We start from the raw sequence: 16,596 nt of genomic DNA, 5'->3' as shown, positions 1-16,596 counted from the left end.
ACAGTCTCGCCCTGGGCAGTTGAATTCATTACTGAGCTTCAAAGAAAATCATCAACATGTCAATGATCAGCCGGCACACACATACTCATCAATTCACTTGTTGCTAGGAGACCAGATGAACACGCGTCAACGATTTTGTTTGCACTAACACTTCTTTAAGTGAGCGAGTGGTACGGCCAGTTAGATTCAAGTTCAGCCACAACATGATCAAGATAACAGGTGCTTAGTTTAACTGCAGCGGCCCACAGACCTAAATTTGGAAAACACTGCCTGGCCTTATGCGCAAATAGGAATTTAATTATTTGAAACAGGTTTAGAACTTAATAAAAATCCAATTAGATTAGATGGCCTTTGTCTGTCTCACAGTGACGAAATTGAACATGCTCCAAATCCTATGTTTCACAGGTGGATAATATGGATGGCGACTTATTTCTGTGAATCTTACTTCGTCCTCCAAAAATTCTGGACGCAAATGCATCAATGTACAAAGGAAATCAATGTGGCAGCAAAAATGACTACAAGCTACAATATTGATGGACGGTATATTTGAGTTATTACCCTTTCAAAAGCTTGCCCAAAGATCACCTTAAGACTATAATTATCAATTAAAAGAACATATTTGGAATAACGGATTAGCAGAGGTGCCAGGCATACTACAGTCCCTGGGATCTGTTCATTTATTCAGTACTCACTAAAACACGAACACAGACAATTAAAGACACATTTGCAAAGGCAGGCAGAAATGGACCTTTTATTTTCCTCAGGTGATAAACAGTGGATTGTCCCAACCAGACTGGACTCAACATGGCTGAATCAGCTCAAACCTCTATATGGTTATAGCTGCTTCTGACCAGATTGACCCGGCGTATTTCACGCTGCAATACCATGGCGACATCAGTACTGTCCAGTCACGTCTGGCCAGACCTGGTTCAATAAGCTCTCTCAAGGTGACAGCGGCGAGAAGTTTATTGAAACAGACACAACAAAGAAGCCAATTGGTCCACAAACAGCAATACCCGCCTACCTATCACCATGCCCAAAGCATCCTAACAAGTTGGTGAAATCCATCTGAGTAAACAAAATCAAAAAAGAGCAAGCCTGTCTCCTGCCGGTTACACCGGCTCCAGGAGAAAGGCAGTTTTCCCATTGGTCAGTTTTGATAACTGTCAGTCACTCAGCGGCGGACAATCAGGTAGAAGTACCTGAAATTCATTCTAGGTTATTAAAATAAGAACCACGACGATCATCAACCCAATAAATGACCTTCGTAGAAACAAACAGGAAGCAAGCAGGACTTCCAAGCCTCTGCATGAAAAGATTTTCTGGAGTTTCCTTCTCTTTGTTCATCCGCCGGAGAGAGCAGTAAGATCCGTCTTCTGTTCCATCTGCTGACTTCAGTGCAATGCATCATGGAACGCTCAATTGCTAGGAGAGGATGTGTCACTACGTGTGTGAATGTGTGTGTGTTCTTGTTTGTGTGTCTGTGTGTTCAGATGGCATGCTGCAGGGTTAGCAATCCGGCAGCAGGGGGTGGGGTTGGTGTTGCCATGTTGCATCTAGGGAGTTTTGTTCATCTGTGTGTTTAGCTGGTGTCCATGGACTCCATGTTGGCTGAGCTGGAGTCCCTTTGGATTGAGTCGAAGATGGCAGCCAGCTCCTGATTGGATGAGATCTGCGACTGGAACTCCGACATGAGTGGTGACTTTTCAGCTTCAGGAATAGTTAGCAGCGCCACCACAGCCCGCATTGCTGACCGCTTCAGCTCGTCCTGCTTCTCAAATTCCTGCTTCACTGAGTTTGCTTTCACCTACAAACAAACATACATTCCAGGTTAGCAAATCAACTACTGAACCAAATGACAAAAATCTGAACCCCTGGTTCAGGCATGTACTATATGTTTTGGTAAATAGTTAGTCGACAGTACAGTCCACCGAAAAAAGAAAAATCAGAAGTGCCTCTTCATTCATTGCATGTGTGTGTTTAAGTGTATCAGTGGTTTGCCAGTGAACAATCAAGGCGTGCACACAAAGGTCTGTGTGTCTAGTTAAAGAAAAGCAATTTCTGTCTGGAGCAGCACACTTTGTGTTTGTGTGTACTAACAATGACAGTGCAAACTTAACATGGTTTATGTACCTTGGTGGTGCAGGTGGCTCTGAGTGGTTCCACCAGTCGGTCCAGTCTCTGGAGAACAGCACTGGGACAGAGTGAGGAGAGTCTGGCCAACATCAGGAAGGTCAGCATCTATCAAAATGACCACACCACATCAGACATGAAAACAGCAGATTAGCGTTTTGTGTTACGTTTGACGTACAATCTGCTTGCTCGAGACACAGTGAAGGTTAGTCAGTCAACAAACGCGGTCATCTGGACTAACCTTGATGTCATAGTGATCCTTCAGACCATCCTCAACATGATTTAGGAAGGTGAAGATGTCTATGCGGTCAAGGCAGCTGTCCAGTAGAGTGTACATGCACTCGAACGCAGCCTTCCGCAGGTCCAGACCATCGTCCACTGTGTGTTTGAATGGGCCCATCTCCACCTTCGGGTTAACACTTGGTGTCATCACCACTTCATCTATTAACTACATCTGGATCTGGCAGGATGTGATCTCACCTCTCGGATCAGCTCTTTCCTCACTTTGGTCTCGTTGTAAAGTTGTGGCAGAACTGAGTCCAGCAGCTCTCGGATCAGACTTGGTTTGTTATGGGCAGCCGAGTTAAATGTTACAAGTGCAACTCTGCGCACGTTTAGATCTGGGTCCTCTAGAGTCTTTAAGAAGTCACCTAGAATCAGAGTTGGTACACAAAAATGTTGACATGATTTAATTAAATGAATATGAATGTCTGAAAGAAATGCATCTGTTTTTTTTTTGCATTGGTATAATGGAAGTGAACTCGAATCAATATGTGGATTACCTATGCAGTTCTTCAGCAAAGTATCAATGGGTTGTGGTTGGTCAGATATGGTGAACTTGACTGCCGTCACCACAGAGCTCCTGGCATAAGAGGACCCTGCACAAGAGGCAGATTCAGACTGGTATGGCAATCACTGATGGTGATGCAGAGGAAAGGCAGCCTTTACCTGACAGCAGATAGCCTTTAAGACGTGGCAGCAGTGTTTCAGGATCTATCAGTGTCAGCTTTCCCAGACACTCTGCCACGACGTTCCTGGTTCCTTCCTCTTGGCACTCGCAGTGTTTGAGCAGTAGAGTCCAGACTGACTCAACGTAAGGCTTTAGCCCGGACACAGATGCCGAACCTCAAAACAAATAGAAGAATTCATTTTAAAAAACGTGACAGCAGGCAGACTAACACGTTCATGTAAGTTAGGTCTTACTGATGATTTCCTTGAGCGAGTGCAGCAGCAGATACTGCCTCTTTGATGAGGAGATTTCCTGCAGGACGAAAGGCAAATACTCCGGGAGATTTCCTACGGCAATGCTGCCCAACGCATAGGACGCGGCTGACTTCACCTGAGACACAAAGACAAGTATTACCTTACATGAGAATATATAAGAGAATATAAGAATGTCAAAGACCCTTTCAAATATTCCTGTTATCAATAAACGTGACAGAGTACAAAGTGAAAATGAAGTCAATACCAGCAAGCTACTTTTCATGTTTACCTCTTCACTAGAGGATGAGAAAGCATCTAGGATGACGGTCTTGAGCTCCGGTTGGCTGCTGAGGTCCACATGATGACCCACCTCACCTAATGACAGCAGGGCGAGCAGTCGGATGGAGTCTGTAGAGCGGCTGTTCTTCACATCCTGAGAAGAAACCGAACCACACTCTGTACTGGCTATAATGAAAAAAATAATTTTGCAAACCAAATAAAATCAACCATGATACAGTTTGAAAAACAGTTTAATTTGTATGTATTAAATATTGTTATACATAGATTTTATTGTGTGTATATTTCAAACCAGGCTGAGCTCTATGAAATTAGTTGGCCCAGCAACACCACACATTAGGAACATCTTATTCGTTTTCTTATTTTCATAACTTAACACAGGAGTTGAAGGTTTTAACAGGCATCATAAATATTATTTCATTTTAGATTTTTTAAAATTTTAATCTTAATTTTTTTAGCTTGCCCCAGAATCGAAGCCAAGGGTGACAAGCAGTGCCTCTCCAGCAGATGGCATTCTAGTCGATCTCCTTTGCCAAGAGCCATCCCAGTTTTTAACAGCCCTTGTCATGCATTGTAGTTGTTCACAAAAAGATTTGACACAGGACAGTGAGAAAAATCTATTGCTATTTTGGCAATTACAGTGAAACCTCGGTTCTCGACCACAATCCGTTCCAGAAGGCGGTTCCAGAAGAGATTTGTTCGAAAGCTGAATCAATTTTTCCCATTACAATGAATGGAAAAAGAAATAATGCATTCCAAGCCTTAAAATAGTCTTTTGTAGGAGTGAATGTAGAGTGTCTGCTGCAGGTGCGCTGTTCCTCTATGTGTGTGGCCGCTGCATGTGGGAGGGGTTGCCGAGTGAGTGACGTCTCTCCAGAAGTGAAGAGGTGCCCGGTGCGTGTCCAGCTCTGAATGTGCGCTTCTGTGCAGTTTGGCTGTGACAAAGTCATAAACCAAGTAACGCTCTGTCCCAGACTCGCCTCATCCCTGTCCCAGCTCCAGCCCACAACAGGACATCAAACCCTGGAGTGCGCGCTCCAGCCTTGGAGGTGTGGAGAGCGAGCACCTCCCCTGTGACACTCTACCACGGTCCAGTGCGGAGACAGGAAAGGTTTTACACCTCAATATGAAGAAAAAACAGCCAGTAAATGTAGCTAACGTGACACGTCTGCATAAAGATGCTGCGTTATACACAATAACAAGGCCTGTGAGTCAGCTGATCGGTCCGCACACGTTTCCGTTTTTTAGGCCCCTTTCGGAGGCGTTCGTGTTCTGGATTTCCGTTCGAAATCAGAAGCAAAAAATTCTCTAATTTTTTGTTCGAAGTCTGGGACGTTTGAAAACCAAGGTTCCACTGTAATTGTAATATGTCATTTAGGACCATTTTAATTTTTATGAAAACCTTAAACTTCTACTTGCATTAAAAAAATGAATCATTATGAGACACTTATGATGGCAGAAACACAAATAACTTACCTGGATGAACTGGCCGACCACTGCTGGCCCTTCAGTAGGGCAGGCTCTGGTCAGAGCTGCGACACATTTGGCAATGGAGCAATATGCCTGTTTGTGAGGCAGGGCAGCACTCTGGGAGTAAACTGGACCGGTCAGCATCCTCAACAGGTCCATGTAGCCCAGGCCAGCCGTTTCCGTGGTCACCAGAGCCTGAACAGACAGATGAACTGTGAAGGCAGGGACAGGCCTTGACAGGGATCTCAAAATCCCACGCATTCTCCTGGATCAACAAAGACAAATGTTTTACCTGGTAAAAGTCTAGCATGGCGGCAAGAGCACCACCCTGCAACAGTGGGGAACGAACAAGCATAATCAGCTGCTGGAGAATGTCTCCATCACTCAGCTGACCCAATGAGGACGGGTGTGTCACAGCAAGCGTGGACAGAAAACTCAGTGCCATCTGAGACACGTGCATGTCACTTTCTGAGATGAGAGGAGGCAGCTCTGCCAGGACGGCGTCGACCATGACAGGCGTCACTGCAGAGCTGAGGAACCGAAACAGTGTTAGATGTGGGAATGAGAGACAGGCTATAGGTTGTGGTCGGGTTTGTACCTGTAGTTTCTGAGCAGGATATCGAGAGCTGCCAGCGTACAAAGCTTCAAAGCCCTCTGGTTTTTGCGCAGGAAGGAGGCAAGGATGGGAATAGCATCAGGGAGGACAGGCCGCAGGTCAATTTTTAATGGGGAGCCAGCGATCAACGTCAGCGCTAGAAGACAACAGAAAGATGAATGTTCGTTGAAGTAGAAACTAGTATCTATGTTATACTAATCAAGAACCACACACTTCCCGAGTTGACTGGGATCTAGCTGATGACCAGTCACTGCAAGTGAGTGCGTTCACCTTTTACTGTTGTAAGTCGTGTGATTTCATTTTTGAGGCGTTCAAGGAAGATCAACAAGGTTCCAGGAAGCTCATTGGGGAGACGGTCACCTGGAAAAGCAGACGACAAAGCTCAGGAGCAACAGGAGAAAGGTCAAAGTAAAAACGCAACTCTTTGGGATGATTGATGTTACCTAGGTTACAGATTATCTGCCCCATACAAGAGATGGCTCGTTCTTTGACCTCTTGGTCAATGTCAGCAGCTTTCAGACGTTTGATTGTACAAGTGAACAAGTCGTTGATGTAAGGGGAGGGGTCGAAGCTGTCTGGGCCTTCTGATAGGTTGTCCAGGGGTCGGATCACCTGAAAAAGAAAGGCAGATGTATTCAAAGGAATTTCAGAACCGAAGCCTAAGAAACAAATGAGGGATGTGATTATTTTCATGAGACCATATCAACATAAACTGAATCCAAATCTGTCCTCAGATGTCCTTTTGTTCCGAATACAATAGTTACAATGCACAATAATAAGAAAAACATCATCAACCCGCACTTGTCCATATTTGTGTAGGTTAAAAAAAATGTTACTTTACTTTGACAAGTTGTTGGGTGACAAGCAGAGCCTCAGAGGTGATCTTGTAGAAGGGATCCCCAACACACGCAACGACAGGTGGCACCAGCGCAGGGACGTGAGCGTGGAAAGCATGCGCCGGGTGAGTAACCATAATGACATGGAGGCAAGCCAGGGCATCGATCTTCAGGTTAGAGCTGCTCGACTTGTCATTCAGAGAGAAGATGATACCTGAAACATACAAAATAAGACAGTATATCATGGTGCCGTTTGGAATATTTTCCAAACGGCACCAAACAAAGGGAACAAATAAAAACTAAAAGCCCAAATAAATCACAACTGAATAAACTTAATTTCACGAGAAATACCCAAAAAATAATTACAAAAAGAAAAAAATGCTTTTGTAAGATATTTTTCACACTTTCATTTTATACTACAACATCAATTATTTTCCACCCGTCATATTTTATATTTCATTTTGGATATAAAGCTGCAGTAACATTTATAATAGCACAAATGTGATGTTGTAATGATTGCATTTCATTTTTAAAATAGTGTGTTCAATGTTCTTCTTTCTCAAAGATTAAAAATATATATATATGTGGATGAAGACATTATTTGGGCAAACAGTAGGGACAGATTTTATAGACAGTCCCCCATCCAATCCATAAATTCATAGACAGAGCCAAAAGTACAGATTATGGCAATACACCTGATATGATTTTCCTGAAAGGCAACCACACATGTAAGAACAAGTGGAACTCTTGTTAGAGCAGGCTCACGGCACCTGGTATAAGAACAGGGATATGCTGCGTCAGTGCTCCTGGCAGGACGTTCACTAGCTCTGTTAACATGTTGAAACAGCACTGGCGAGTTTTCACGCTTTTCTCCTTCAGCTGCTTGTGTAGAGCTTTAACAATCATGGGGACCTGTAGCAGATGAACAATGTCAATAGAGAAAAACACACAGGCGGAGTTTTGACTAATGCAGGTTCTTGACAAAATACAGCTGTCATATCGAGGAGCAATTCAGGTGAAAGCAATATACTCATTAAGACCATATAGTATGTAAAGCTCGATGACAGTTAAAAAGTAGTTAGTGTCAGCATATATAAACATTATATCACCTGGCTCTGCAGCATAGTCAGCGGCGTCTCTCCCTGCTCCATAGCATCTGGATCGGCCAACCAACTCTGAGCAGGTCTCGTTTGCTTCAGAAGTGACAGGTATGCATGGAAAACATCTGCTTTCACATTTTCCTCTCTCTCCTGAAGAAGCAGCCGGTGATTAAAACTTAATCAATTAGTGGTTTAGTCAGCCAAACATTGCAACACGGTCGATGATTCAAAATGTTAACAGAAAAAGACGAAAGACTCACTGTACCTTGAAACGAGATACAAGCGCGGGTGAAACTGAGCGATAAAATTCTGGCAGCATTTCGTGACGTGTGGAGACGACGGCATCCAAACACTTTGCAGCTGCTCGCCGCACTTTCCAACTCATGTCGTCATCATCGCTGTACTCATCGTCACTGCCTGGTAACCAACCAGAAAGAAGTGCGCAACATCATAATCATGTAATGATGATTAACGATTGATTCCAGACATGAATTATGCGATAATTTATTCATATTTTAGAAGACAATTATATGCATTAAGCGTATCACACATTCTTGATGTTAACTACTATACAAGACATCGGAATAATAGATGGTTCATAACTGAGAATAATCCGAAGCAAAAAACCTGTCTGGGCAATGAAAAAGTGTTTTATAATAAGTTAATTCATTACTTACTTCATTACTAATTACAACTTAATTCTAAATCTTTTAAATCTCAGATTTAATTGCATTGTTGGTTGTATATTGTCTCAATGTTGTATTGTAATTGGGAAAAAAACTAATACTACAACAGAAGTTTTAAGTTATCCCCACAATATTATACACAAAAAATCTAAGTTAATATATATGAACATAAATGAACAAAAACAATTGTTCCTTATTCATTCGTTTCTGAGCTGTTAAACAGAAATTAAATGACTGGTAATTCATTGATTAGGGTTTAATCAAAAGGGTCATTCATTGTTAGTTGTTGTAGTTACATGTCAATATATGAATCATTATACATCAACAATAGGGGTATATAAGTATCAGAAGCATGTTGCATTTTATTGGCGTTATGCAGCTTGATCGAGAAACAAAGTTGATTCAAGTTATATATTACGGCCGCCTGGGGGCGCTTCAACGCATAAACAGGTGAATTATTTATGTTCAGCCTGAGGCGTGATGACTGCATGTTCTAAATGTTTTTGTCTGCTCCATCGGTATCTGCCACTGATGCTGAAAAGTCACTGAACATTTCTTTGTAAAAAGAAATAATCTTATGCACAGTTTGAATACCTTGATAGTCTTCATCATTCTGTTCTGAATCCATGGCATTGTCGTCCTCGTCTTCATCATCAAAGTTGTAATTGGGGTCATAGGTCAGATACCGCAGGCAGATGGAGATGACAGTGGGGACATGGGCATAAACTTCTTTAGGACACCTGCATCGAAGGGCAACACATGAAGAACAAAGTAGAGATACGGATACGTCTTTCTGCCTTTTGCTCCTTACCTCCTGACAAAGGATTCAAAAGCCTGGATGCAATACTCTCGCAGCTCATCATCGTCAACATTACAAAATTTTACAACCAGTGGGATGATCTTCTCAAGGTACTCTCCTAGGGGAAAAAAAGGGACACAGATGATGTCGCAAAAAAGAAGATATTTTAAAAAGAGAGCAATATAGATAAAAAGAAAACAAGCTTCATGCAGAACTAGAAAATTTGACCATATCCGCTAAAATGTGCTGATTGTTTTATCTGTGTATTCCTATAGCAGTACTTGATAACACTGAACACAACGTATCGTTACAGTGACATTCACATATCACGACACATTGAGTCACTTGATGGTTAACAAAGGGGAAAGACAGTCAAGTATTCTTGTTTTCGAAGAGGGGAATTATGACGTGTGGAAGTTTATGTGGGTTAAATTCAATGCAACCTCCACAGAGAGCAAGAGCTCGAACTTCTCTGGCAAACCAAGCAGTGGCGTATTCTGCTAGATTGAATATTGAACGAGTAATAATTATATTCATTCATCCAGCAAATAGTTTATAATATGAGAGCAGTCAACTGCTAAACCACACTCTTGTTCAAGAGTCTTTTGCAGAAATAGTAATGAAAACAAGAAAGTGCTGCAGAAAAAAAAGTAGTAAGGATATTAAAATGCAGGGCTACAGCATTTGTCCATCTTTCATTTACCGATCCTGTGTCCAGCTTGTCTGCTGATGGCTGCCGTGCACTGGATGTATGTTCTGGTGGTGGACATGTTGTCGTTTCGGCCTAGCTCAGTCAGAAGGTGCTCAATGAGGTCAATGAATACCAGATTGCCACAGGACATGACGAGGTGACCCAAAGCCATGATGGTCCTCTGGAAGTGATGTCAAAACAAAAACACAGTTACATCCACAGCACAAATACATACGCTTCTTCCTTTCACTTAATACTTTAGCTATTCTGGACTGGAAATGCGAATTTAAGATACAAGGAACATCCGACTTACGACCTACTCGACTTACGTCCACCCGTACTTACCACTGCAGCCCTTCAGGGCCGCCGAGTGACACCGAGATGAGTGGCAGTACATGTGGGGAAATTTGGGGAAAATAATTCAACCATGAGGGGCTGAAAGACAGACACTCAGTGACAATGATCTAAGGTGGGAAATATTAAGGTGCACCTGGGACTCTGCAAGTTTGAGATGCGTGGTCATCATGCCCATTTAACTTAGAATGCAAAACATTGTTCTCTTTGATGATGCTGATGGTCATTGGTTTTATCAGCCCAACACGCAAAAAGACAAGTAATGAAGTAAAAATACGCGGTCATTTGGAAGCTCTTAATTGTTGTGGGTCACTGCTTATGCATAATGAAATAACTCATGTAAATATTTAAATTCACCAACAGTAACATTTTCTCAAGTCCACGATGACAGGAAAATAATAAATCATTTTACCTCATTCGTCAAAGGTGCTCTTGTATGAATGTTATTAAACATTTGAAATTGATTTGTTTGGGGACTCAGTCAAATTGTACAGTCATAACTGTTTCAGTAAAATATAATTTAATTAAATTCTCATCTCATTCTTGTGAATCTAATCTTATGTCACAATACCACCCCCTTACAGTTATTTTAGAAATAACTTTTGATGCATCTTTCACATGGAGCTGACCTAATATTTTGCCAGACACAGCAGACATGACAATTAGACATGATCCACCACAGTCTACGCTTGTACTGACGGCCTGTTCCTTTCATCACCACACAGAATAACAAACTCTATCATTACCCTCGGAAGTCAAGCCTTTCACAAGATGCTACAGATTTTTTGAATTCCCTACATCGTCTCCCAATATGAGCAGTTTCATTTGTTAAGTTACAAGTACCTTTCTAACAGCCAGTCTGGGTGAGGTGAGCTGTGGCAGCAGGCAGCTCAAGATGGAGGGATGAAAGTTAACCAGCAGGCCTCCTTGTCTATGTACAAAACATTTAGGTTTTAAGACACAAAAAAGACACCGACACCTGTTACATACAATGAGAAGAGCTAGCGACACAACTACCTGCACAGCATGTCAGCCATGATGTCCAGCGCTTCCAGCTGGACCGAGACGTCTTCTTGTTTGGCGATGGCGCTGGTGAGCCGACCAGTTATCTTCTTACAGACGCTGGCAGCCAGTGCAGAACCTGAGAAGTTTGAGTATTAGAATCCAAATGGTTGACTAACAGGGCCATGACAAGGCTTGAGAAATAGAAGTAATGTTTACTCATTTCCATTCTTCTTACAGAATATGCATAAACATTATTAAATTGCATGTAAATACAACAAGACAATATTGAAATAAGGGCAAATATATTATAATAATATTGTTAAAATACTACATTACGTTTTTATACAGATAGTGACACCAAAATAATACAAGAAACACAGTAACATGCCTGAACAAGACACTTGAATTAATTAAAGAATAAATACCACTGGAGGCAGGAGGCAACTCTCCAATCACAGTCTTGAGTCCAATAGACGAAATGTCTCTGAGCTGTTCTTTTTCTGACAGCATGTTGGTGCACAGGGTGTCCACTATGGTCTCCACCTGGTACTCCTTCACCTTACTGACCAGTGGGCCGAGGCTGCCAAGACATGCATTGGGCACAGTTAACGGATCAATTATAACACTATAATTTCGTCTAAAATATTTTACACTATTTCATTTTGAAACTACCAGAAACATAACAGGCATGTTTACCATTTCACAGCTAGATTCTGGACCTCTCCATTCTTGTCCTCCAGCAGCTTAAGAATCATCCTCACAACCTGTCGAAATCATTAAACCATTTAATGAAACCGATTTATTGTTGGCATCAACACTTGATGCTCATCATTAACCAACCTTTTTCTCACTGTCGTCATCCAGTTTAATGGAATCCTTTTGTAGCTCTGTCATCAAGTCATTTGTGGCCATAAACCTGTAATGAATGAATTAATTTTTTTATAAATATTTTTTTTTTCCACTGTCACAGTGTTGGGTCAATATTGAGGCCATAAAGAACACCTTGATAAATAATCATTGCAATTACAGCATAACTCAAACCAAGTGTTCAAATTTTATTCTATTCATAGTTTTCGTTTTGCTGCCTGGTGTTAAATTTAGAAGAGCAGTCTCTCTTTATCAGACATTGCAACATTGAAGACTGTGTGCAAGCTCACTTGCAGAGTCAAACACGACTGACTAATTCTTTTCTTGACGATAGTATGCCGATTCTGAAGGAATGCAAATGGGAAACATCTGATCTATTTTGTTTTGTTCAGGGTCAGCTGTGAATTCTACAGCAACGCACACAAATACTGTCGAGTTGTGCAATTTCACGGATTTCGTGTTCTGAGAGGGCGCCTGTCAAAAGTGGTGAAAGTGATTAGTTGTGCAGTCGACTTTGGCTGTGATCGTCCTCCAGAAGCTTATAGTGGAGGGCGGCTTCTATTAGAGTAAATCCTTCAAGTGACTGTTCTATTAACTCTTTCTCACTAGCTGGCTGGTAAGCAGCACAGCACAAGCTTCAATCAATATTCATGCAAATTCACATTGCTCGAGGAAAAAGTGAGTGATCTGAAATCACCAAAACACAGGCGCCAAGACTTCTTGTCTTGGAGCCTAAAAATAGTTTCTGTCCCTCACCACTGATGGTTCAAGAATAATTATTGGATATTATTCAATGTTTTTTTTTAATAAATGTGTTTTTGAGACAGTTGATAGTCACAGTATTTTTGATTAATTGTACATCGACCTAGCAGTCTGTCAAGGAAAAGATGAGAATGGGATTAGTATTATATTGAATGCAGAGAATGGTGTTTTTTATTTTTCAGAAAATGCACACTTGCAACTTCAGTTACGTGTCCAACAATCCAACAACAATGAATGAGAGGCTACTGTAAGAGAAACCGTAGGAGGAAACTTGTAAGAGTCAAAAAGAATATCACATCTCATATTAAAAGTCACAGACAAAGGGACTTCTGACTCTTTAGTATTGAAACAGTTTTCTTATTATGATGCATTTTCTGCAGGATAACTGGGACAAAAGAGATGCCAATATTCTGTCCAAGTCGTTCACACACTTCCCACACTGCCTTGCTATCATTCAAAAGCAACATGCTCACTTTATGTCACTCAGACACAGAGAAAGACAATGATACCATGAATTAAATCTGCATGGTATGAAGGGCTAGTCATTTATATGTCAGGGGTAAGAGTTTCAATTTAAAGCAGCATAGCATCCATTGACATTCTTTGGTTGGTGACATAAAATGCACTTGGACTGTCATTCGGCTTGAAATACTGTGATGCATTGAAGCATTAAGAGAATATTTTATCACGACAGATTTGATTTGTAAGAGAAATACTTCAACTCCACAAAGGAGAATATGTTTTCATCTGCCTTGGTTTGTCTCCGTTTGTGTACAAAATAACTAAATTTTGACATCATCGCAAAGCTACTTGACATCAACCAGCAGTAGAACCAGGTACAAGTCATATTCATCAAATTTACTAAAGAAATAAAATAGACTTGATGCAAGCTGTTGAGAAAATTGGAAAAACTTTTAAAAATTCCAAATAGAATAAATATAAAACCATGTATAAATATCATGAAATAAAAATATTGTATTTTATTCTCCAAAGAAGATATAAGTGAAGTGTAAATAAAAGTAAATAAAATGTTGCAATTAATTTTCAAAACTGATTCTACAGGTGCTTTCATGAACAGTTTTTACTTTTATCATATTTTCTTTTCACAATCCTCCCCACAGTTGTTAACCATCACAGATTTGCAGCTGTCAAGTCAATTAAGTGACACACTGCTGTTACCATACGTTACTAATGTATTACAACTGAGCGTCTCGCGGCCCTCACGGCCCAAAGGCGTCAAACAAGAAAACTTTTAGCGGCCCTCAAGGAGGCACTCCCGGCCCAACCATAGGCCCCGGCCCTATGGTTAAGAATCACTGGTCTAAAGGACCCTGGTTCAAACCCAGGCATCTGCAGTTGGATGGACTCACATGTAGTTAGTTTCATTTTCACATGTGAGCTGATTAATTGTAATTAACTGCTTAGTCGAGGTTTGCACTTGCTTAGTGTTTTTGTAGTTGTATAAGAAGAAAAAGAGATGACTGTCATTTGAGAAATTGGCAATAATTTCATTTTAAGTAATTCTAGATGAGCATGGTTTCAACCTTTTTTCTAACTACTTTTAGAAAAGTGCAATTGACCTAGAACTAAGGTACTGATAAGAGTTGCACATGATTTTCTATCAACCCATTCAACCCAAGTTCCCATCCAGAACGAAAGGAGATGAGTCAAACTAAAATCGTAGTTATCATTCGTAATAAACAGAACTACTGCCCCGTGTCATTACACATCAAATCGGTGAGTATCTGACGCGGGGCACACACAGATTGATGTTCTGTGATCTAGTAGCTTCGTGCACATCATCGGGACACCCTGAAATATCAACTTTTTGGACAGGCTCTCGCAACTCTTTGAGTGACTGCGAACTCGCACGCCCGCTGACGTGATGTCTGCAGAGAAAAGCAGCTAACATGCGAGCTAACTGCTAACCGCCGGTGCTTGGTTCCGAAGTGTCAGTGACGCGGGTTGGTGTTGCCGGTTCGGTGGCACGACAACAAGTCTGGAAAGCTGACAGACAACCCGCTGACCTGTTAGCTTGTGGGCTAACTAGCGGTGTGACGATGATCAGACAGGTGGCAGGCTAACACTTAGCATGAGGCCTTATGAAAGGGTTAACTACAAGCAGCGCTGCAATAACATTGAAAGAGGCCACAGTTCAATAAACAACTCTTTTGTTGTGCAAGGTCCTGAACTTACCTGAAATCTTTGTCGCTGGAAGTCATTTTCTCCAGCAGATTGGAGATGTGGTACGAAGCGCTCGCCATGTTGCTGTAGCTGTTAGCCTCCTGCTAGCAGTCAGAGCTGTGAGTGTTCCGGGGGGCGGTGGGGTGCTGTTGATAGAAAAGGCTGTTCAATGTTGGATCCAGGTGCCGAGGTTCTGCACTGCGTTGTTCCGGTTCTGCTGCCGCCTTTCTCGGTACCTACAGCCACTGTCGCATCCCGGGGCAAGGAGTTTGGTGTGTTTGAATGGAGCACCCGTTCTCTCTGCAGAGGGGCGGGGTTTGCTTGCGGAGGGGTCGTAGGTCAAAGACTGTGCCTCAGACGAGCAACGTTTGGGGCGAAAAGGATAAATTCACATTGAAACAAATTTGCCTAAATGTTTTAGACTTGGTGACAAGTCATGTTAACCAGTCTATGGCAGGAGGAAAACGAGTTGCATCATTCTAATCGTCATCAGCTGACAAAAGGAGCGCAGGGAGCGCTACACCTGCCTTCACCTGGGAATCATCCATGTAATGGTTTGCCTTGAATGTCTATATGACTCAAAAAAGCCTTGTCAGGCTTTAAGAGTTATCGGTCATTAAAGTGACTTTGACATGTCATAGAGATTCTGTTCACAAACAGGAAGGTGCTTGTCATGAATATTTATTTTCCCCTGTAATCACTTCTGATCTATTACGTTTAACAATGTTGTATCAAGTAATATTGAGCTTATCTATTGGCTGCCTTATTCAAAACGGCAGAGAATGACAGAAATTCTCAATGGCGTCCAGCGAGCCAATTTACTTGGTTTTATCCTCACATTAAAATCAATACAATTGCATGCAGCTTATATATAATGAACTTGGTTGACTATATAACTTAATTATGAATAAAAGGGTCATATGAAAAAGATAAAATCCAAATAAACATTGAACTATAGTGTACCCTCGTGCAATATTACAATTTGAAACTCCACTCTTAATTAGTCTTTCAAAACAAATGATAGTATTAGAAAAATAATTCCATATATGTGTCCTGCTTGAGACATCAAGACACCATGCTCAGCTATTCTTCCTTTAACAACAAAGTAAAAGGCATCAATACAAATTCTACAGTAATGGTAATTCTCTGCTTAATAGATTTTAAATTAAAAAAGTATAAAATTTCTCAACAATGTTTATATATTATGATTAAGAGGATATTATCAAATGTGTTTCTAAAATGTCCAAAGAGACAAGGTGCACAAAATTACAAATATAAATTTGACTCAAAATTAAGGCCACAAAGGAAATCCATACAGTTTATTTGTTCTTGGGGAACATTCCAATTGCAAACCGAACAGTTGACAAAAATGCCTTAATTACACTATAACATATAGTAAAATCGAATGGAGAAGACCAAGTAGAAGATGAAAAAAGCATTCCTAAATGTAAATAAATCTAAGTTATATGTAAAGTTACACCTTTGAAGGTGCATATTGCACTTGCAAACATGGGTATCCCTCATATGTATTTTGTGTCTGAAGAAAGTATATTGAATTCATTGTGTGATCCTAAAAAGATTTGAGAGAGAAAG

The 16,596-nt window shown here is 41.1% G+C and overlaps 1 protein-coding gene across 2 annotated transcripts; it reads right to left on the bottom strand.

Annotated features, from left to right (window-relative positions):
* Positions 1-741: 741 nt before the first annotated feature.
* Positions 742-15,530, bottom strand: cand1 (cullin-associated and neddylation-dissociated 1). 2 transcript variants are annotated; one of them, XM_053863646.1, is made up of 27 exons: positions 15,244-15,530; positions 15,016-15,149; positions 12,031-12,106; positions 11,887-11,954; positions 11,616-11,770; positions 11,203-11,326; positions 11,029-11,116; positions 9,844-10,012; positions 9,153-9,258; positions 8,936-9,081; positions 7,921-8,072; positions 7,665-7,805; positions 7,326-7,467; positions 6,561-6,769; positions 6,163-6,331; positions 5,990-6,079; positions 5,702-5,855; positions 5,396-5,633; positions 5,110-5,298; positions 3,626-3,769; positions 3,337-3,472; positions 3,082-3,258; positions 2,916-3,011; positions 2,614-2,783; positions 2,375-2,539; positions 2,134-2,241; positions 742-1,807 (listed from the first exon to the last, which is right to left on the bottom strand). In XM_053863646.1, exons 2-27 carry the CDS (start codon positions 15,081-15,083, stop codon positions 1,583-1,585), a joined length of 3,705 nt encoding a protein of 1,234 aa, XP_053719621.1. In that variant the 5' UTR covers positions 15,084-15,149; positions 15,244-15,530; the 3' UTR covers positions 742-1,582. The 2 variants fall into 2 exon arrangements, with proteins under 2 accessions (XP_053719621.1, XP_053719620.1); XM_053863645.1 differs by having other exon boundaries at positions 15,016-15,529.
* Between the last annotated feature and the right edge of the window lie 1,066 nt (positions 15,531-16,596).

Source organism: Synchiropus splendidus, chromosome 4 (assembly GCF_027744825.2).
Source record: "Synchiropus splendidus isolate RoL2022-P1 chromosome 4, RoL_Sspl_1.0, whole genome shotgun sequence".
Classification (NCBI taxonomy): Eukaryota; Metazoa; Chordata; class Actinopteri; order Syngnathiformes; family Callionymidae; genus Synchiropus; species Synchiropus splendidus.
This window is presented reverse-complemented; position numbering and strand designations above follow the sequence as displayed.

Excerpts from the sequence above, each read along its gene's own strand:
- cand1 (XM_053863646.1), bottom strand. The coding sequence starts at position 15,083 with ATGGCGAGCGCTTCGTACCACATCTCCAATCTGCTGGAGAAAATGACT. Across the intron at positions 10,013-11,028 it reads CCAGACTGGCTGTTAGAAAG|AGGACCATCATGGCTTTGGG; the intron begins GTACTTGTAACT and ends CATCACTTCCAG. Across the intron at positions 2,784-2,915 it reads TTTGCTGAAGAACTGCATAG|GTGACTTCTTAAAGACTCTA; the intron begins GTAATCCACATA and ends CTCTGATTCTAG.